This window comes from Neltuma alba, unplaced genomic scaffold (genome assembly GCF_004799145.2).
Source record: "Neltuma alba isolate B1F8T4 unplaced genomic scaffold, ASM479914v2 tig00011224_pilon, whole genome shotgun sequence".
Classification (NCBI taxonomy): domain Eukaryota; kingdom Viridiplantae; phylum Streptophyta; class Magnoliopsida; order Fabales; family Fabaceae; genus Neltuma; species Neltuma alba.
The window spans coordinates 17,703-39,549 of NW_021635946.1; the positions used below are offsets into that span (position 1 = coordinate 17,703).

Consider the following 21,847-nt stretch of genomic DNA (forward strand, 5'->3'; position numbering starts at 1 on the left):
TAGAATTTTTTCTAAAAAATACTTCTTAGAAATACTTTTTACAAATAGAGATAAACTCCTTCATATATTTACTTTATATATTATAAAAACATTTTTAAAACTATTAAACTATACTCCCTCTGTTCCTTATTATAAGAGACATTTGATACTTATGGCATGTTCTTATATGTAAGAGACACTTAAAAGTTGTCTTTATTTTTTTGTGTTGATTTCTTATTTTACCCATATTTATTGTTTCTAACTCACACTCTTTCTCTCTCCCACTTCTCTTTCTTTTAATAATTTAATTATTCTTTCTCATTCTCTCTCCTTATTAATGAGGGTATTTGTAAAAAAAAAATATACTTTTTACACATTAATTCTTATGCTAATTTTAGTTATTTTTTATCAACGCAATTCGGTTAATCGTCCCAGCAGTTTTTATTTCATCCAAATAGCCCTGATCAGGCCAGCCTGCTCGATCACTTTCTTAGGTTTCGGTTCCTGTCCAGGGGCGCTGATCTTACGACGTTTGAGGCCAAAAATAAGCACCGGCGAGGAGAAGTATACTTTGATACTGCTACTTCACTGGGAAAGAGGGGAGAAAATTCAGAAGCCGAAAACCGTAGTACTCATGACGTACTCCCTAGAACCCTAATTCGTTAAAACTTTTTTTTCCTTCAACAATTTTGGGGTGTTTTTCAGATTATGGCGTCATCGTCGAGCAGTGGATTGACATTCAAGCTACATCCCTTGGTGATAGTTAACATATCGGATCATTATACTCGGGTTAAGTCACAGATGAACCCGCCCATTGCATCCCATCAGAGAAGCACCGCCTCTGCTAACAGTAATGCTGCGGACGGAATGGTTTCCTTGCCTCCTAGGGTATACGGATGCGTGATAGGAGTACAGAGAGGACGTACCGTGGAGATCTTCAATAGCTTCGAACTTCTTTATGACCCTATTACCCATTCCCTCGATCGTTCTTTTCTTGAGAAGAAGCTAGAACTCTGTTAAGTATTTACCTTTCCCCTTGATAATCACTAATTCGAACTTTCTCCGTTGAAGCTTGGTTCTAGGATTTGATTTGGGCTACTTCTGCGAATTCTTTACTCTAATAGGTCATTTTTCTCTTCCCTTTTTACTCTTGTGGTTTGCTTATTTTTTGACTTGCTTTTTCTTCGGTTAAACAGACAAGAAGGTTTTCCCCCACTTCTACATACTAGGATGGTATTCAACGGGGAGCGATGCCCAGGAATCAGATATGCATATTCACAAAGCTGTAAGTTCACATTATGGCTGTACTGTGTAATGAATTTACTCTCAAGCGGATTGTGCCATAATATGAATATGGTGCGAAGTACCAAAGAAGAAAATTCACTACTGGATTTGCTTTATGTATTAAATATTCAAATTAATTACATTGCATTACAAGATAATTCTGGTCACACAGAATGCCAGACCATTCACAAAAACCTATGATACCCTCTTTAGTACAAATTTCATCTGGAATTTAGCAAGAAGAAGCATTAGAAAAAAAGACCTTATTATTTGTAGATTCATGACAGACGCTGTAAATATTGAGTGTGCAAGGAATCCTTTCAGATTCAAAGATTTATTGTGCTTTGTACTTGGTTTGTTAGCGCAACTCACCAGAATAAAGCAGAAGCAAAATTCAAAAGACAAATTAAATTATGCATTTCTGCATCTCAATTCGATTCCTTGCTGTTAAGTTTGCCAGGCCATCTTTGTTTTATTGAATATCCAAGTAGTTAATTTGAAGTTGGATGCCCAATGCATTTCAGGGTTTGAAGTGGGTACTTTTAGGTTCTTGATATGTTGTCATGCAAGCTCTAGAGTTCATGCTTGTTGGTGTCTTTTTATGTGCATTCAAGATGTTTCAGTCATCAAAACTAGAATACGGAAAGCATGTAAGATTGACTGGTGAGGTTGAAAACATTTGTGCATCCAAATTGCAAGTACCTTTGTGGTATAAGATTTCTACTATCCCAATGTTTCTCTTGGATATACTGTTCTTTCTATGTGGATAACTTTCATTATAATACTGATTTATTTTATGTAGAATTTAAATTATAATCTAGTGGGGAACTTAAGAATTTAATATTTGTTGTTTTTTGACTAGGAGTCTTCGGGAACTTGGGTCTAGACTTTAGAGACTAGAAGTATTTTATTTCTTATCAATGATATGGAGCCATATTGGTAATTTGGGACATTAGGTGTTTACCAAAGGTTGATTCTCATGTCTGTCTTGCCCTTCTCAATATCAATGATGATTGATGATTCAATATCAATGATGATTGATGATTCAATATCAATGTGAGGGTTCTCTAATTTCATCAAGTTGCGATCAAAGGGGGCTCCATATTTTTTAATCTAAAGATCAATGCATGATATTGAAGCACTAGGAAAGTTTAAAATTGCATTTATATGATTTACTCCTTAAGTTAAAAGTACCTTTCCCTTCTTTTATCTATTGAAATCTATAATTTTCATCCCATCTAGCTGAATGTTATGTGAAGGAAAAGGAGTACTTTTAGATTGCGGGGGTGTTTGGTTTCCTCCAAAGCACTTTTAAAAAGTGCTTTCACGCTAGTCGAGACAAGTTCTCTCACATACTTGTTTCGAATACCATAAAACAATTTTAAAATCATGGTTTGGTTTCCACTTAAACACTCTTCTAGAATGTCAAACATGGAAAAATATATGAAGAAACAGTAACCAAACAATGAGGGAAGGGAAAAAGCCCTTGAAGAATCTAATGATTCTGAAGTTGTTTATTATTCGAATAGAATAGCAGACTTAAATAGATACAATTCCCTCCATGGATGAGGTGGTTAGGCCGAGATTTTAGGGATTAGGCGATACTAGGATTAGGCTGAGATTCTAGGAGTCTAAATCAAATCCTAAGATATAGCAGGGAAGGAATCATGATCTCTCTAATTAACAGAAATTTAAAAGAAAGAATCACACAGATTTGCACATCTGCACAGCCCATGGCCCAATAGAGACCGAATAGCCAACACTCCCCCTCAAGCTAGAATGTAGATATCAAACATTCCCAGCTTGTTTCTAAACTTTTCGAACTTGCCTCGATCTAGTGGCTTTGTAAGGACATCAGCAACCTGTGACCCAGAATTTATATGAGATAGGTCAATGATTTTTGATTCAATCTTCTCCTTTACAAAATGCCGATCAATGTTCTATTGTGATGCACAGGGTTATGAACCATTTGTAGTGCTGACATGCTATCACACCATAACTTAATCGATGTATTAACACTGATTCTGATTTCTCCACATTCCTTCACAAACACCATTAGCTAGTGCCCTTAACTCAGCTTCTGCATTGCTTCTAGAAACCACAGTTTGCTTTTTGTTCCTCCAAGTTACCAAATTACCCCAAACAAATGTAAAGTACCCCCTGTTGACCTTCTATCAAAAAGGGATCTTCCATGGTCTGCATCTGTATATAATATTATGTCTTTTGACTCCCCCTTTTTGAAGAAATCCTCTCTTCCAGGTGTCATTTTTAAGTATCTAAGGATAGTATATGTTGCTTCCATGTATTGTATTGTTCTTGTGGTTGTGAAGAGAATTGACTAACCGCTCCCACTGCGTAGTTAACATCTGGTCTTGTTTGTGATAGGTAGATAAGTTTTCCTACCAATCGTTTGTACCTTTCTGCATCAACTGGTACACCATCTTTTTTGTATTCGAGGTTGACGGAGGGATCCATAGGTGTTGATGATGTTTTAGCTCCCAACATGCTAGTTTCTGTAAGTAGGTCTAGCGTGTACTTTCTTTGTGACACTGAGATCCCTTTGTTTGATATGGCAATCTCCATTCCCAGAAAATACCTTAGACTCCCTAAGTCTTTCACCTCAAATTCTGCTGTCGAAGTCTTCTTTATTAATCTTGCTATTTCTTTGCTGTCATTTTCGGTTATAACAACGTCATCTACATACAAAATTAGGATAGACACCTTTCTTTCTAAATGTTGGACAAATAATGTATGATCTGACTGGCACTGCATATAATCAGATTCCTTCACTACCTTGGTGAATCTTTCGAACCATGCCCTTGGAGACTGTTTGAGACCGTAAAGGGATTTATACAGTCTGCATGTAGCTTTTAGGTTTCCATGTTCTGCTAGTCCTTCAGGAACTCTCATATACCCTTCTTCCACGAGATTCCCATTTAGGAAAGCATTCTTGACATCAAGTTGGTGAAGGGGCCAATCAAGGTTGGCTGCTAGGGCAACAGTATCCTTATAGTGTTTAGTTTCGCCACTGGTGCAAATGTTTCTTGATAATCAATCCCCTCTGTTTGAGAAAAACCTTTAGCCACTAGTCGTGCTTTAAACTTGCTTATAGACCCATCTGGGTTATATTTACTAGTGAAGACCCATTTGCACCCTACTGTCTTCTTTCGATGTGGGAGGCTGACAATCTTCCAAGTCTAATTTTTATCAAGTGCTTGTAGCTCCTCATCTATAGCTATCTTCCACCTAGGATCCCCAGTAGCTTCATCAAAAGTTCTGCGAATTGGGTCCCTGTCAATGCTATTAACAAAATTCCTTATGCATGGTGATAGCTTATTATAGGATACAAAATGGCTGATTGGGTGTTGAGTACACTTCCTTACCCCTTTTCTAAGTGCCATGGGCCATCCAAGATCATCATGTTGGGTTGATTCTTGGCTTTGTCCAGAACCCGAAGAGCCTCTATTGTTTGCCTCATTCTCCTTATTAGGCATCATGCTAGGGTTAAGTGTATTCAGGTTGGTTTCGGGTGGAGTAGAACTAGTGTTAAAGTCTGTTTTTGGGGGCGCAGAATGTTGTTGAGGATCAGGTACAGGTGTAGGAGGTTCTGTTAGGGACATTTCAGGTTCTGTTGTGGGTGTGTCAGGTGTAGGAACTTCTGGTTCTTGTGTGGGAGTGTCTGTTTCTAGTGTGGCAGCAGTGGTAGGTATGGTAGGTTGGGTGTGTTGTGGGTGTAAAAGCTCCCATTCTCTGAAATTCTCCCCCTGAATGGGAGACTTTGGATAGTAGGCTTAGGTCTCATCAAATTGAACATCCATAGTGACAAAGAACTTACGCAGGGATGGAGAGTAGCATTTATACCCCTGTTGGGTAAAAGAATGGCCTAAAAAGATGCACTTTAGGGCTCTTGGGTCAAGTTTATTTCCATGGTTGTGATAAATATATGCTACACATCCAAATACTCGCAGGGGAAGGTCACAGGTAAGGGAGTTAGAGGGATAGGTTTTGGTGAGAAGGTTTACTGGGGTTTGGAAACCAAGGTTTTTGGATGGGAGTCGGTTGATCAAGTGAACGGAACGGGAGTAAGGAGAGCTTCTCCCCAATACTGTTTAGGGACATTATGTGTAAATGACAGAGTTTGGTGCTAAACTCTTATTTTATTTCATGGAACCGATCGATACATATAGAGGGGAGAAAGGGTTTGACCGAATCTGATCAAATCTAATCTAGGGTAATGATAGGATAATAAATCAGATAAAAATCTAACAAATCCCTAAAACTATGTAGATACTAATAATATAATTACTGGTAGTTACTAATTAAGCTAGGGTTTGCTGTAATTGGGCCCACTTCCAACACTCCCCCTCAAGCTGGCGAGTAGATATTGATCATTCCCAGCTTGCTTGTGAGTTCATCAAACTTTGCCCGAACCAGTGGGTTTGTCATCATGTCTGCAATTTGTCTTCCAGTAGGAATGTAGGCCAAATCAATCACCTTAGCCTTAATCTTTTCCTTAATAAAATGACGATCAATCTCAACATGCTTTGTTCTGTCATTCTGAACAGGATTATTGGCGATTTTCAATGCAGCCATGCTATCACACCACATTTTTATTGGTGTAGTCTCTATCCCAAGTTCCTGCAGTAGTCGTACAACCCATATCCCTTCACAGATTCCAAGAGCTAAAGCTCTATATTCTTCCTCTGCAGAGCTTCTAGATACAACAGGTTGTTTTTTACTCCTCCATGTTACTAGGTTGCCCCACACAAAAGTACAGTAGCCCGTAGTAGAGCGTCTATCATCAATTGCACTTGCCCAATCAGCATCAGTATATACTTCAATGTCGTTGTCTTCTTTTGTACCAGGGTTCACCCTTTTCCCATCTATATATATTTCCACATGCTTTTTATTCCCCTTAGTGCAGAATAACCCTTTCCCGGGTGTATTTTTCAGGTACCTGAGGATTCGGTATATAGCTTCCATGTGCACTTTTTGAGGTTTACTACTAAATTGACTCAACCCCTACAGTATAAGAAATATCCGGTCTGGTATGAGATAGGTATATGAGTTTACCCACCAATTTTTGGTAACCTTCCTTGTTGGTAGCCTTCCCATCTGGTGTGATCTCAAGTTCACAGTTTAGTTCCATAGGAGTCTCAGCTGGTCTAGCTCCTAACATTCCTGTCTCCTTTAAAAGATCCATAGTGTATTTTCTTTGTGACACACTAATACCTTTAGGTGATCTAGCAATCTCCAGTCCCAGAAAATATCTCAGATTCCCAAGATTTTTTATCTCAAATTCTGCTGCTAGCCTCTGTTTCAGTTCTGCAATTTCTTCGACGTCATTCCTTGTTAATACTATGTCATCCACATAGACTATTAGCACAGTAATTTTATGATTAGAGTGCTTTATAAACAAGGTATGATCTGTTTGGCATTGTGTGTAACTGAATCTTTTAATGGCACATGTGAATTTTTCAAACTGTGCTCTCGGGGATTGTTTAAGTCCATACAAGGATTTATAAAGTCCACTTATTCTGATTTAAGTCCTACAAGGTGGTATTTCCATAAAGTCACACCTTCCTTCTAGATTTTAGAGGCATTTTTAACATCTAAATGTAATGGCATTTTTAATCTAGATTGGCAGCAAGGATAATAGAACATTATAGTAGAACTTAGAGGATAATAGTCAATACCGTAAGTTTTGTAACAGGAGCAAAATTTGCTAGTACTTTTAATGCTTCTTGGGTTGTACTTCTTTGTAAATGCCATTTGCTACTTGCAACAATTTGCTTTCCTCGGGGCAAAACTTTTTCCAGGTCTGATTTTTAAGGCATCAGCTCATCCTCAAAGCCAACTTCCATTCAAATCACATATAGCTATCAAAACACCTCGGGAATCTTTTTGTCAATTCATAGCAACACCTTTTTTGAGCTGTCATAGCAGACAACCTGTTAATAGGATTTGATGGCGAACTTCTCTTTCCTTTCATTAGTGCAATGGGCCACTGTAGATCTTTGAAAATCCATATAAATATAGTTTTTTGCCATTATCACTTTGAAGAATTTTTATTGAAGTTTGAAATTGGTTTTGAATAAAAGCATGAAAGTTCTTGAAGATACAGAAGACTTCTGATTTTTCTTTCATTAAAAATACTCATGTTAGGTGAGTATGATCATCAATGAATGTAACAAACCATTTTGCATTAGAAATATTTTCAATTCTAGATGGACCCCAAACATCACTGTGAATTAGGGCAAAAGGATGTGTAGGTATGTAAGGAGTTGGCAAATAAGTTGAGCGAGTTTGCTTTGCTCGATGACAAGTATCACAATGAAACTAAAAATCTTTATTGATGGAGTTGGGAAATAGAATTTTCATGTAACTAAAATTTGGATAGCCTAACCTAGAATGCCATAGCATTATGTCATCATGAGACATAGCAGAAAAAACTGAACTTGAAACAGAAGAATCAACCACAGAAGTCTTCGAGTCGCCTTCTAGATAGTAGAGTCCATGACACCTTAGCTTTGCCAATCACCCTCCCCAAGGCTAAGTCCTGAAAATCACAGTGAAATTGTCAAATATATGCACGGCAATTTAATTGGCAGGTGACACTTTTAACAGATAGTAAATTACACTTGATCTCAGGTACAAGAGGACATTATATAATGTAATAGTGGCTGAGATAATAACAATGCTGGACCCATGACCTTTGCATCTGTATCATTGGCCACTTGAACTCGGGAGTATTCATAATAGGGCTTAAAGTCAGAGAATAATTCACGAAATCCGGTTATATGATCTGTGGCTCCAGAGTCAACCACCCAAGTGTTCTTTATTTTGTGAGTAGCCAAGAAAATCATACCTGCATGTGCTAGAGTGACTTGAGGAAGGGAGTTGAGGAGATGAGAATGAGGATAATGCTCTAAGAATTTTGAACAGGAGTATGAATTTTTACTTTGGAAGGCATTCTGTAATCAAATACGCAGAAGTAAGAATAGCATCTCCCCAAAATTTTGGTAGGAACATTTTTATCAATCAAAAGAGCCCTTGTCACTTCTTAAACGGTGTCTATTTTTCCGTTCTGCTACACCATTTTGTTGTGGTGTATGCACACAGAAGTTTGATGGTGATTCCTTTTCAGTAAGAAATTTTTGAAAATCCATATAAATATAGTTTTTGCCATTATCACTTTGAAGAATTTTTATTGAAGTTTGAAATTGGTTTTGAATAAAAGCATGAAAGTTCTTGAAGATACAGAAGACTTCTGATTTTTCTTTCATTAAAAATATTCATGTTAGGTGAGTATGAACATCAATGAATGTAACAAACCATTTTGCATTAGAAATATTTCAATTCTAGATGGACCCCAAACATCACTGTGAATTAGGGCAAAAGGATGTGTAGGTATGTAAGGAGTTGGCAAATAAGTTGAGCGAGTGTTGCTTTGCTCGATGACAAGTATCACAATGAAACTAAAAATCTTTATTGATGGAGTTGGGAAATAGAATTTTCATGTAACTAAAATTTGGATAGCCTAACCTAGAATGCCATAGCATTATGTCATCATGAGGCATCAACCACTTGAAAGTCTTCGAGTCGCCTCAGATAGTACCATGACACCTTAGCTTCCAGTCACCCTCCCCAAGTAAGTCCTGAAAATCCTTAGTTTGAAATTTGTCAAATATTGCACGTGAATTTTTCAGGTGACACTTTTAACAATAGTAAAACACTAGTACAAAAGGACATTATATAGTAATAGTTATGAGTAATAACAATGTGGAGATGACCTTTGCATCTGTATCATTGGCCACTTGAACTCGGGAGTATTCATAATAGGGCTTAAAGTCAGAGAATAATTCATGAAATCCGGTTATATGATCTGTGGCTCCAGAGTCAACCACCCAAGTGTTCTTTATTTTGTGAGTAGCCAAGAAAATCATACCTGCATGTGCTAGAGTGACTTGAGGAGTCGTTTTATCACTTGTTTTATCCTGGGTATATTTGTCTAGGATTTTCCGGAGAATGGAAACCTCTTCCTGGTTCAAAACTCACCGTCTTGCATGTGCTCATTGTCATACCTTTACTGTCCTTGTCCCCTTTTGTTCGGTGTCTAGGATGAGCTGGTTTTCCATGAATCTTCCAGCAGGTTTCTCGTGTATGGCCATTTTTATTGCAATGGTCACACCTTAGAAATTTCTTTCCTCTAGGTTCATTCTCAAGATTGCCACGGATGACCATGGCTGAGGCATCAGCGGAAGGTAGAGCTCGAGGTGTTAATTGGAGCAATGCCTTATGACTCTCCTTGTTTTTAACCATATTAAAGGCTTCTTCAAGCGAAGGGAGAGGCTTTATACTCATAATTCTACCTCATATATCCTCATAGGTGTCGTTAAGGCCCAGTAGAAAATCATAGCAGCGATCCCGATCAACCACTTGTTTGTAGTATGATTCATCGGTGTGAGAAGTCCATTGATGAACATCATACAGATCAATCTGCAACCAGAGTCGCATGAGTGCACTGAAGTACTGGGTCACGGTTTGCTCCCCCTGAACCAGACTATGTAGGAGTCGTTTGGCCTGAATTATAGCAGCTGAATTTTCCTTGACTGAGTACGTTCGCCTGGCAGACTCCCAGATTTCATGACTAGGAAGCAGATAATTCTTGTTGATTTTTGGAGTCATGGAATGCACTAACCGGGTCATTACCAATTTGTCTTCAGCCCGCCATGTATCGAATTGGGAATCCTTGGTTGATGGTGGTTTGGGATCCCACGTGAGATATTTCTCCTTGTGTCGTCCTCAAATAAACATAAGTACATTCCTGGACCATTGTAGGTAGTTGTTCCCATTGAGTCTGTGGGAGATGGTGATTTGAGATAGTGAATCCGACGCTGAACTCAGAGATGAAGATTGTTCGAGGGTTGGTTCACTGCAGAACTGGTCTCGCTGTTTGAGCCATCGCCAGTCGCGGCCAAGGATGAGTTTTTTGGACCGCTGGCAGTGAAGGCTTGTGGAGTACCCATCAGCGTCGCTTTGAAGGTCATGATTGCTCTGATACCATGACAGAGTTTGGCGCTGAACTCTTATTTTATTTCATGGAACCGATCGATACATATAGAGGGAACAAAGGGTTTGATCGAATCTGATCAAATCTAATCTAGGGTAATGATAGGTTAATAAATCAGATAAAAATTTAACAAATCCCTAAAACTATGCAGATATTAAAAATATAATTACTGGTAGTTACTAATTAAGCTAGGGTTTGCTGTAATTGGGCCTTTATTGGGTCCACTTCGAACAGTAAACATAAGAGATCTGGTAACCTCTAATAAGTGACGGTTCTTGCGTTCAGCAGTCCCATTTTGCTGTGGGGTGTCAACACAGCTGATTTGATGAACAATTCCGTGTTCCTAAAGGTGTTTCTGTCGGGTTTGGCACATGAACTCTCGTCCATTATAACTCCTCAGGGTAAGAATTTGAGTTTGAAATTGAGATAGGATCATTATGTGAAATTTGATGAAAGTAGCGGGTAGGTCAGATTTTTCTTTCATTAAGAACACCCAGGTAAGTCGTGTGTGATCATCAATGAATGTAACAAACCATTTAGCATGAGCGAGAGAAGGTAGGCGAGATGGCCCCCATATGTTACTGTGAATGAGATTAAAAGGCTTTGTGTATTGATATGAGTGAGGTTTATAAGTTGCTGTGGTTTGTTTCGAGAGCTGATAGACTTCACACATGAAGGATAAATCATTCTTATTTGAAAATTGAGGAAATAATTTAGACAAATAATGAAAATGAGGATGCCCTAGTTTATAATGCCATAACAAAGCATCTTTATTATCTGAAGTAGTGGAAAAAGAAAAGGAATATGTCACAGAATTGATGATATTTCCCTTGTGTTGATTCTCTTGAACTTCCAAACAATAGAGGTCTTCTAGGATCTTAGCTATGCCAATCATCTTCCCTTGCTTCAGATCCTGAAAAACACATTGAGCAGCAGTGAAATGAACATCACAATTCTAATTGAGTAATAGTAATTACAAAAAGCAGACTGCATTTCAATCCAGGGGTATAAAAGACATTATGCAGAATTATTTCTGGGGTTCCCAGTCATATGATTTGTTGCACCTGAATCCACAATCCAGAGTCTTGAATGATGTATGTCAGCTTTTAGTGCTGATATAGTTTTACCTGTGTGGGCAACATAGCCTGCAGCAAGGGTTGTTCCCTGGGCATCATGTTTTTCTAGGATTTTTCTGAGTAGATTCAGTTCTTCTTTGCTCAATTCAGGTTCATTCTTGTTATCAGTTGTTCCAACAAAGCCTTGGCCATCCTGTCTCCCCTTTTTCAAAGGTTTCCCATGTAGTTTCCAACACACCTCTGGTTTGGCCTCTTTTTCTGCAATGGTTGCACCACTTGCTCTGTTTTCTGGAGTCATCTTGAGGACTCCCTTTTGACACGAGTATTCGGTTGACTTGGTTCATTCTTCAATTCAGTGGAAGTAAGTCTTTTCCTACTTTCTTCATTCCTAACAATGAAGAATACTTCCCTTAAAGGTGGCAATGTGTCGAGTCCCATTATTCTTCCTCAGACTTCTTCAAAGCTGTCATCCAATTCTAGTAGGAACTTAAAGACCCTTTTCTCTTCTTTTATCTTTGCATAGAGAGTTGCATCTCCTGTGCACTTCCAATCATAGGATTCATACATGTCCTGCTGTTGCCATTGAATGACTAGGTTAGTGTAGTACTGAGTTATAGAAAGACTTCCTTTTCTTGAAATCATGAAGAAATCTTTCTATTCTAGAATGGCAAAAATGTGCAAGTGAGCACTGATTTCAGTTGTCATGGAGTTTATTAGCCAGGCTTGCACTATGGAATTTTCAGCTTCCCAGGTAGGATACTTTTCATCACCTTCGGCTGGTTTCTGGACAGAACCAATCAAGTATCTATATTTGTCTTTGCCCATAATATATAACTGAGCACTAGATGACCATTGCATGTAATTTTCACCGTTGAGCTGATGAATTGTGATGGATGTAGGGCTTGACTTGATCGGTTTTGGTGGCTGGTAGAACCAGTTGCTGTTGCCATCAATCCGATCGAATTCTGGTGGCTAGTAGAACCAGTCGCTGTTGCCATTGACCCTGATTGGCTGTTTACGGAAACCTTAGGGTTGTTTTGGCTATCATTGTTGAAGCCCATTCCAAACCGGATCATCTCTGCTCTGATACCATGAAGAATCTAATGATTTTGAAGTTGTTTATTATTCGAATAGAATAGTAGACTTAAATAGATACAATTCCCTCCATGAATGAGGTGATTAGGCTGAGATTTTAGGGATTATGCGAGATACTAGGATCAGGCCAAGATTCTAGGAGTCTAAATCAAATCCTAAGATATATCAGGAAAGGAATCATGATCTATCTCTCTAATAAACAGAAATTTAAAAGAAAGAATCACACAGATTTGCACATCTACATGGCCCATGGCCCAATAGAGACCGAATAGCCAACAGCCCTAAAATATATTGAATGGGTGATATGCCAACACTGATTATGCTGCATCTTTGTAACTCACTATGACATTGTGAAGCTTTCTACCCAATTGTCTGCATATTCATCTTTTGGTTGCTACAGTTTAGGTACATAACTCTTAGTATTCTTGGGTAATTACAACGTAGCTAATTTTGAAGTTATGCTTTGAGTTTCTTTTTTGTAGTTCCGTTGTTATGTTCTTTGGTATGGATTTATTTGCCGCTATGGCTTTTGTGATTTTTGGTTAGTATTATATTATCATGAAATGTCAGTCCAAATTGTTGAATTTATCTTCCATAGCATTTTTCTTTGTTATTGTCTCTTGTTGATGAAGATTTCCTACTTCAGGCTTAAAATTCATATTGTTTCTCTGGATCATTTTTAGTTTTGTGTATTCAATTTCTTCCGGTATCTTATGGTATAGTGTATATCTTGCTGTAACAGTTGATGGATATTAATGAAAGTCCAGTGTATGTACTTCTGAATCCTTCAATCAACCATGCTCAGAAGGATCTTCCTGTCAGTATTTTTGAAAGTGGTATGTAACCTGCATTGTTGTTTCCTTTAGTGTGATGATATTTTCAAATTCTGGTATATGTATTTTGTAACATCCTCATGGAAACCCGGATTTCCTCTTATAGATTCCTGTAGAAACAGGTCATTTTAGAGGGCAGAATATTAAGGAAAGATAATTTCTTTGATCTTTTAGGGGCCATACTCACTTGAAGTCCCCAAACCCTACCAGCATTTTCTTCATTATCTATCAGTTCCTGTTCACACCGTCCCAATTAAGTATTGGATTTTGATGTTCCCGGTAGCAGCTTCCGCTTCTTCCCCAACCTCTCTGGTTCAGCCAATTTATGCTTTCCCTTGACACTGTTCTTTTATTCCTGCCACACCCCCCCCCCCCCCCAAAAAAAAAAATGAATGGAGGATGCCTTTTATTTACAAGGATCTGGGTCTGTAGAATATTGTTTTCGACCCTAGATGTAGACATTAAAATAAAATCTGATCCTAACCTTCATTGGTAAGGGGAATGTAACACATAAGAATATTCTTAACTAACTTCATTCTGTTTTCAGAAATAAATAATGCGTAAAATCATAGAAAGCTTCATTTATGTAAAGGATTATCCCCATGCTTTCCACACTTTTTGCATCTCTCTGTAACCTCTCTTTTCACATTCTTATCATGATGAGCCTCTGAGTCCTCTTCTTTTTTGTGGGTGCTTTTTATTTCAATTGAAGAACTGCATGTAATAGATGGGATTCCACAACTGATCTTTGTTCGCTCAAGCTACACTATTGAGGTTGGGCTTTCCTGACTTTACTTCTTTCTTGCACCTTTCTAATTACTTATACCCAATAAATAATCAAGTTGGCTTCTACCCCCTTCCCCTAAAAAAATCCACTCTCTTTTGAAGACTGTTGAAGCAGAACGGATTTCAGTTGATCATGTTGCGCATCTTAAGCCCTCAGACGGCGGTTCAGCTGCTACACAATGTGAGTGTTTTTAATTGACTCTTGCCATTTTTCTTCGACTGAATGCCTTTCATTAAGCCTGTTTTCATTGAAGGGAAACGATCCCTGGTCTCTGATCTCTGTTGTGCTATATATAATATGGCATTTTTGCAGTGGCAGCTCACCTTACTGGTATACACAGTGCTATTAAAATGCTGCATAGCAGAATTAAGGTGCTGCACCATTATCTGCTTGCAATGCAGAAAGGTACAGCCATCTCCTTAACCACGAGATATATTTTCCTTGGAGTTTTTTCTAATGAAAGAAAACAACCTGAAAATTCATTCATTCTACTCCTGAAATTTTCACAAATTTTGTGGGAATACAAAGGGAGAAAGAGGAGGGAGAAGAGACGACGTAGGGGAATGAAATTTTTGTTCATAGTAATTAAGCTAATGATTTGGTAGATTTAAGACTCACAGCACAAGATGTCAAAGGAATGGGCATGTGGACAACAGTCTAGCGAAGGGCAAAGTCTTGGACAATCTAGAAGGGCTTTTTCCTGTAGACTTTTGTTGAATTATCATTGGCTAACTCAGTTGTTGGGAGGACTTGGCCCGAGTTATTAGCTTTATCTCCCACTAGGCTTCTTAGTATCCTAAGCTTCACTTTGCTGCTTTAGCTTGTTCACCATTTTGAGTGTGGAAAGTGAAGGATAACTTGTGTTGAAGAGCATGTCAAAATTTCTTACCCTCCTTAAATTGGAAAGCTAACTTAGCCCCTTCTTCATGGTGATAGGGTATATTGATGATGCCATGGAGGAATTGGAAATGATTTCCCCCCTAACGTGTGTTGTTTTTTAGTTATGTGTAGCTAAATTCTTCTAATTGAAATAATAATAAAGTGATGTTACTGTTTGATTGCTTAAAAACATATTGAACGTAAAATGTTGAAAACAAGCTAATAATAAAAGCATAATGCTGATTAGAACCATTGATTTCAATTCAAACCATGTCGATGTTGATGCCCATTCATATCACTATGATTGTCCATAAGCTGTTGTGCTGTTTGAGAGTTTAAAAATATACTAGTGTGTTTTTAAAATGTTTTAAATCATATCAGATAAAAAATTACCAATGAGAAACTTTGGAGTGCATTACGTACTGTGAAGCATGCTTTTTCATAGTGTACTGTTGTTTTTCATGCGTCTATTTTGCTGTCAATCTATCTGAAGCAACAGTTCAATGTTGTTTCGTTTCTCATGTTCATAGGCTGTGGATCGAAATATTCTGAAATAACTTTGTTTAACGCGTTATTTTTCACAAAGCAGGTGAAGTCCCTTGTGACAATTCTCTGCTAAGACAAGTATCGAGTCTCCTGAGAAGATTGCCAGCTATTGAATCTGGGAAATTCCAAGATGATTTCTTGATGGTATGTTCCTCTCCTTGGAACTGGATGACATATCTGTTTTCTCTTCTCTTTCCCTGTTTTTTTCTTATATTTTTGTATAAAGTGGAAATCGAAAAAAAAAAAGGAGGAGAAAACATTGGCTGCCTTTGTAAGAAGTGGAGAATTAGTTGTTTAATTACTTCAGGGTCCATTTGGAAGAAGTTTATGGTATATTGTTGATGGATTCCTCTCCGGTTAGAGCTAAAGAACAGTTAAACCTGGGTGATTTGAAAATTGATTTCTTGCTGGCAATAACCAAAGGAATTGAAGTAGGAAGCTTTATGGAACCTAGAATTTGCCGAAGCATTTGTACAAACTGAATTGACATACTGGAGACACAATTTGTTGAGGGAGAATGCATCAATCAATTGGGCTTCATTAAATTTAATTATAGAATCTATGATGAACGCAGTGCGACTTTGTGTTACTATTACAAGCAGGGCTGTATGGTTAATTATTTTTAGTTTTTAAACTCAGAGGCTTAATTAAATTTTTTAGTGCTTGTTTTACAGTCTTTAGATCGCAATGTCTGATTTGTGTTGTTTTTTGTTTTTTTGCCTTTGTAGGAATACAATGATACCTTGTTAATTACGTACCTTGCCATGATGACTAACTGCTCAAGGTATGATGTTAGCAATTAGCGCTTTGCTTTTTTAATATTGTCTAGCTCTTTTAATATATTTACAATGGGTTAAGATGCAAATCTGTCCTCGAAGTTTTCAATCAGGAGCATTAGACAAGTTTCTTTTAGTGCAAATTTGTCTTGAAGTTTAAAATCGTAGCAATTTTACCCCTTCCATTGGAAAACTAACATTAACTGTTAGAATAGTGACATTGCCAATTAATATTTTGAACAATAAAGGGCAAAATTGTTACCATTTTAAACTTCTAGAGCATATCTCATCCAAAAAAAAACTTCTGAGTGTGCAGTGCTGTTAGGTGAAAACTTCCAAGACAAATTTGCACTTTAATTCGTTTGCAAACATTCTTTAAAATTAGTACAAGAACTAGCTTAATGATAATTGGAAAATTGTTTTATTCAATTTTGCCCCAACTATTTAAGGATTGAGATGGCCTTACAGAGATTTAATAAGAACTAGAGACTCAAATGACTAGAACTCATTCGCCCAACAAAAGGCCCCAACTAAAGAAGAGAGGGAGGAAAATTTTAGCCATTTGAAGGAAGTAATCCGCCCCCCCCCCCCACACACACACTGCAGATTTGGCTTGTGTTTCCCAGTCGTATATTATCCATGAATGATTCATTTTGTTTTTTCTTTTTTCTTTTTATTTTTGGCCATAGTGCAATGAATGAGCTGGTCGACAAATTCAATACTGCATACGACAGGCATAGCAGAAGAGGCGGGCGAACTGCTTTTATATGAAAGCCGCGTGATCGTTCATATTTGGTTGTCTTGCCAAAATGACAGCCTTGAAGGTTGAAGCACTTTTCCTCTCCTTTTTTAATTAAATTTTTATTTTTTGATATTGGAAGCACATTTGATCTCTGTAGATATTAAATTAACTTGTTCCTGTGTTGCTTCGGTATTTTGTTGTAGGATTGCTGGGACCTATTTAAGGATATCAAAATCACCATGTTACTTGCCTAAAAAAATATAGGACTTATTTTGGCATTATTATTACGAGTTCTTAAGCAAAGCTGAGGGTAAAGTACTTGAAGATTGTTTAATATGATTTGCTACGGTGGTTCGATGTTGAGTGACTATCCACTTGCGTTTTAAAAATGATACTCACCCGCACATATAAAAGATGTTTGTTCTACAACAAGTCTTATTCCATTAGTAGGGTTGGTCACATGAATTGCACGATGTCATTATTTTCTATCAATAACCAAATCTTTAGGTATGTTATTGATGAGAAGGAAATGACCTTATTGAGTGTTTTTTTTTTTTTTAAGTCTTCCTATGCTTTTTTAAATAGACTCTACACTTTCGATCTACTTTTTTTTATCGAGGTGTCTAAGGGTTTTTTTTTGCACATGTTCAAATCACTTTAAGTAATGCTCAAGCATTTTCATTTCGAGAGGTGTTGTATCTACTCTTGTTTTGATATTTTTATTTTGAATCTTATCTTTTCTTGTATAATTATACATTCATCTTAACATCTTTATTTTTACCACCATAATTTTATGCTCGTGTTTTCTTTATCACTCAACATTTAATACCATACAACATAGCTGATCTTATAACAGTCTAATAAATATTTTCCTTAAGCTTTTCAGGTACTTTCTTATAGCAAATAATTTTTGTAGGTTTTGTTCATTTTAGCCGATCAGTTTGTATTCTATGAGAATCGTTCCCATCAATTTTACCATTCTCATGTATAATGGATTTTAGATATTTGAATTTTGACATTCGAGGAATGATTTAATCTTTCATGTGAAAATCTTTCGACTCCAGGGTCGTTCTTCATAATTTCAATCCAGAGTTAATCTCTTTTTTTGATTCAGTCATGAGGACTATGCTATCCGCGAAGATCCCTGATATAGGTCGATCTTAATAGGAAAGTCTTTTGTTTCACCTCTAGGCGTTCTTATCCTAGTAGTTATCTCTTCATATAACTTATATGGTTTTGATATAAACAATTCGTATGCGATTTTTTTTTTCCCAAAACAAACCTTTCAAAGTATTTTTTTGGTATATGATCATAAGTTTTTTTTTAGTTAATAAAAATCATATGTAAATTCTTTTCTTTACTCCTATATTTTTTCATTAATTTTTTTAGTAAATAAATTGCTTTTGTTGTGGATTTTTTTTTCTAAAATAGTGGCCGCATTCAATAAAACCATTTAGTGGGATACCACTTGATCTAGTTTGTATTTTATGTTAAATAACAAAATCAATTTCTTTGCTAGAACTGAAGACTTGAAGCTCAGAAAATTTGATAACAAAAATCTGGATAAGTGAGAGATTTTGGTCGCGACCAAATGCTCCTTAGTTTGATTAATGGTTGTTTGTGGGCCTTGATTTCCAGGGCTTTCATAAGACATAGGGTTAGACAGCTATGGTGTGGGTCTTTTATTCAACATGCAAGATAGAATAAAGATGAAATACCAGCTAAATTTCATGTATTTTCTTAAGACATAAGATTATTAAAAATCTTTGTAAACAATACTGAAGATTTTGTTAGTGGGTGTCCATCATTCAAAATCAGTATTTTCAAACATATACAATCGCGACATACAGTGTCCATGCATGAAAACTAATACTGCTAGAAATTGGTTTTCACGGCAAAAATGAATCAAAATATACAAATAAGTTTATTGAATGGTCCTAGTATAGGTGTGTGAGATGTATAGTTGTGACAATAAACTTTCATAATGCAGCTTACAAATAATTGTTAAACATATGAAATGATGTATTTAAGAGATGCTTTTATATATGACGTATTCTAGTTTTTCTTATAAAAAATTAAAGACAACTTCTAAATTTCGGATAGTTTTTCTTTAATTTTTTTAGAAATAAATTCTGACTTAAATTTAAAAATGATAAAATAAATATATCATAGACCATATTTAAATTTTATAGAATCCATCATGTCATTAAATAAACCTTGGACTTTTGTTCATAATCATTGCCAAAGATAGTATTATTAATAACTACCTTCTGTATATCATTAAAACAGGGGGGGGGGGGGAGATGAATCGGAAGGCATAATTTTGTTGAATCAAAAGGCATAACAATGTCCCGTGGAATTAGAATATTATAGCCTTTATTTCTCTTGTTATATTTTCTCCTATAGTATTTTTTGGTCCACCATAAATACATTGCAAGTCAATAATGTATCTTTGAGACAAAAGTCAACCAAGATACAACAAAATATAGTTACAAGGAACTAAGTGCCCGTTTAGCTCAATTCCTGAATCTTGGCCTAGGATAATGCAATGCACTGTAAAAGGATGTACTGGAATATTAATTACCATAAATATGATTGGTATGTTATTAAGAAGATTGGGTGAAAAAAATTATTTTTTATAGTTTAAAAACTAAAAAAAATCTAGAATGCCCCTCAATTACAAGCACAAGCAATAAATTCATCCTCAGTTCCGGCACCTCCTTTGACGATGGGGAACATATTTTTTTTGTTAATTATAGTCAAATTACAGACAAAAATTAAAGCCACAACCAGTAATGGACCTAGTTTCATGAAGAGATCAACATTCAAACATAGGATCTTGGAAATCATCTGGTAAGAACTTGATATCCTCACGAAGACATTCACCAACCTTCGGAATCCTCTTGGACATCCAAAAGTTGGACCTCCAACTTCGCAACTACAATCAATTTGTCATTTCCCTCTGCCATCAAGCCATATCCGAGTATGACTAACCTTGCTTTTCTCTGTCAATCCCCTACCATGGAACGTATAACTTCCCATATTTTTATTTATGAAATTTAATTATGTTATGATTGGATTTATTAATTAACTTGAGTTTTAGAATATATTAAAATTTTTATTTGAAGTTTGGAAACATAGAATTTAGAAGAGAACAGAATGTGATTAAAAATATGCAAAAATACTATTCAAAACAAATGGAGTCTTATATTTTTTTTCCAGGCATCAAATTATTTTTATAAAGAGAAGTATTACATAGTAAATATTTAATATCGATTTCAGTTTAATGAAATTATTTTATAGTATATCATGTAATTTTCTGAATAAAGAGATTTACTTAAAAATATAATTTATAGAAATAAAAGAGATTATAAAGTAGTAGTAGTAATAATAATGGGAGATAGAAATGAAAATAAAAGTGAAATGAATTATTATTATGTTAAAGAAAAGTAAAAGAAAGGGGAAATATGCAAATTGAGCCTTGGGCCCATTAAGCCATTAAGGTAGTTTGCCCTAAGATTAGTTATTAGATTACAGGTTTGAGCATGAGATTGTCTTAAAATAATGATATGCTATTTAGAACTTGATGAGATATGTTATATCTCTTGAGCTATGATAATTGTCTTATGGGATTTTTGGAATTATGATTGAGAAGTTTTGAAAAATGTATAACATATGATTTTTATCTTATAGATTATGCTGACAAAAGATTGATGTGTTTTTAGTTATATTGTGATTGATTGGATGTTGTTTGAATTTTGACTTGATTCTAGTTCTACCACATGGTAAGGCTATCATTGATGCACATTGGTTAGCTTCTTTCATCCCCCATGGTGAGGGATAGGCCCTTATGGCTCCTTATTTGTCTCCTAGAATGAGAAATAGGCCTACATGTCTGATTGATCCTGCATAGTAAGGGATAGATTTATATGACTTGTACATTAGCCCCATAGTAAGGGTTTAGGTAATTGAGATTATCTTCGCAAACCTGCTTTATAATTCTATTGATATATCTTTATTTCTTGAGAATTGCCAATTGTCTCACTTAACACCTCACTAGCACATATTAGTGTGTGTGATGAGTTAGAAAGTTGGTTATTGAGGATTTTGTCTCACCCTTTTGTTCATAACTATTTCAAGTGATAGTCCTCGTGTGAATCCATTAGGGAAGGCTCTAGAGGCCTTAAAAGTGCTATAACTGTGTATAGCCTCCTCCTTTAAATTATGTGTTGAATATCTGTATACTGTCACATTAGGGCTCATTTTTACATACCATAATATACTATAGTACTTTGTATTAAACTTGATATTGGGATTGCGTGCTAGTAGTTAGCCAGAGGCTGTTAGGGTTGTATGGTACTTGTGGATTCACATTTTAAACTAATATCCTTGACATATTGAATACTTTTGATATCGGTCCATGATTGAATATTATTTTGAAAGAATATATTTAGGCTTGTTGCTGAATTAATATTTTGGGTTTCAAAAACCCCAAGGCCAATTTGTTATGTTTTAATGTTACACAGGGATTGATTTCTATAATCATGTTATATGAGTAGTGTTCTGTTTATCATTGTTTGGTTGTAATCAATTTAGAATAGCTTTATTATCCAGGACAGTTTTTGAATATTAGTTTCTTTCTTTTCTATCATAGGTAAGTTAATAATGAATGAGTTTTTTTTTTCTTTTAACCATGATAGGCACTTTGAAATTAAGTTTTTTCTTTTTCTACTATGGTTATTGTGTTGAATTAATAAAAGTTCTTTTTATGAACAAA

The 21,847-nt window shown here is 36.1% G+C and overlaps 1 protein-coding gene across 3 annotated transcripts; it reads left to right on the top strand.

Moving 5' to 3' along the window:
• Positions 1–477: 477 nt before the first annotated feature.
• Positions 478–17,438, top strand: LOC114762593 (COP9 signalosome complex subunit 6a). Of its 3 annotated transcripts, XR_003742269.1 has the most exons (11): positions 479–604; positions 685–994; positions 1,176–1,264; positions 13,250–13,343; positions 14,053–14,114; positions 14,229–14,307; positions 14,440–14,532; positions 15,596–15,696; positions 16,281–16,336; positions 17,018–17,152; positions 17,274–17,438. XR_003742269.1 is itself a non-coding variant. In XM_028952102.1 (10 exons), exons 2-10 carry the CDS (start codon positions 688–690, stop codon positions 17,097–17,099), a joined length of 963 nt encoding a protein of 320 aa, XP_028807935.1. In that variant the 5' UTR covers positions 478–607; positions 685–687; the 3' UTR covers positions 17,100–17,373. The 3 variants fall into 3 exon arrangements, 2 of the variants coding, with proteins under 2 accessions (XP_028807935.1, XP_028807934.1); XM_028952102.1 differs by having other exon boundaries at positions 478–607; positions 17,018–17,373; XM_028952101.1 differs by having other exon boundaries at positions 17,018–17,373.
• The last annotated feature ends 4,409 nt before the right edge of the window (positions 17,439–21,847 follow it).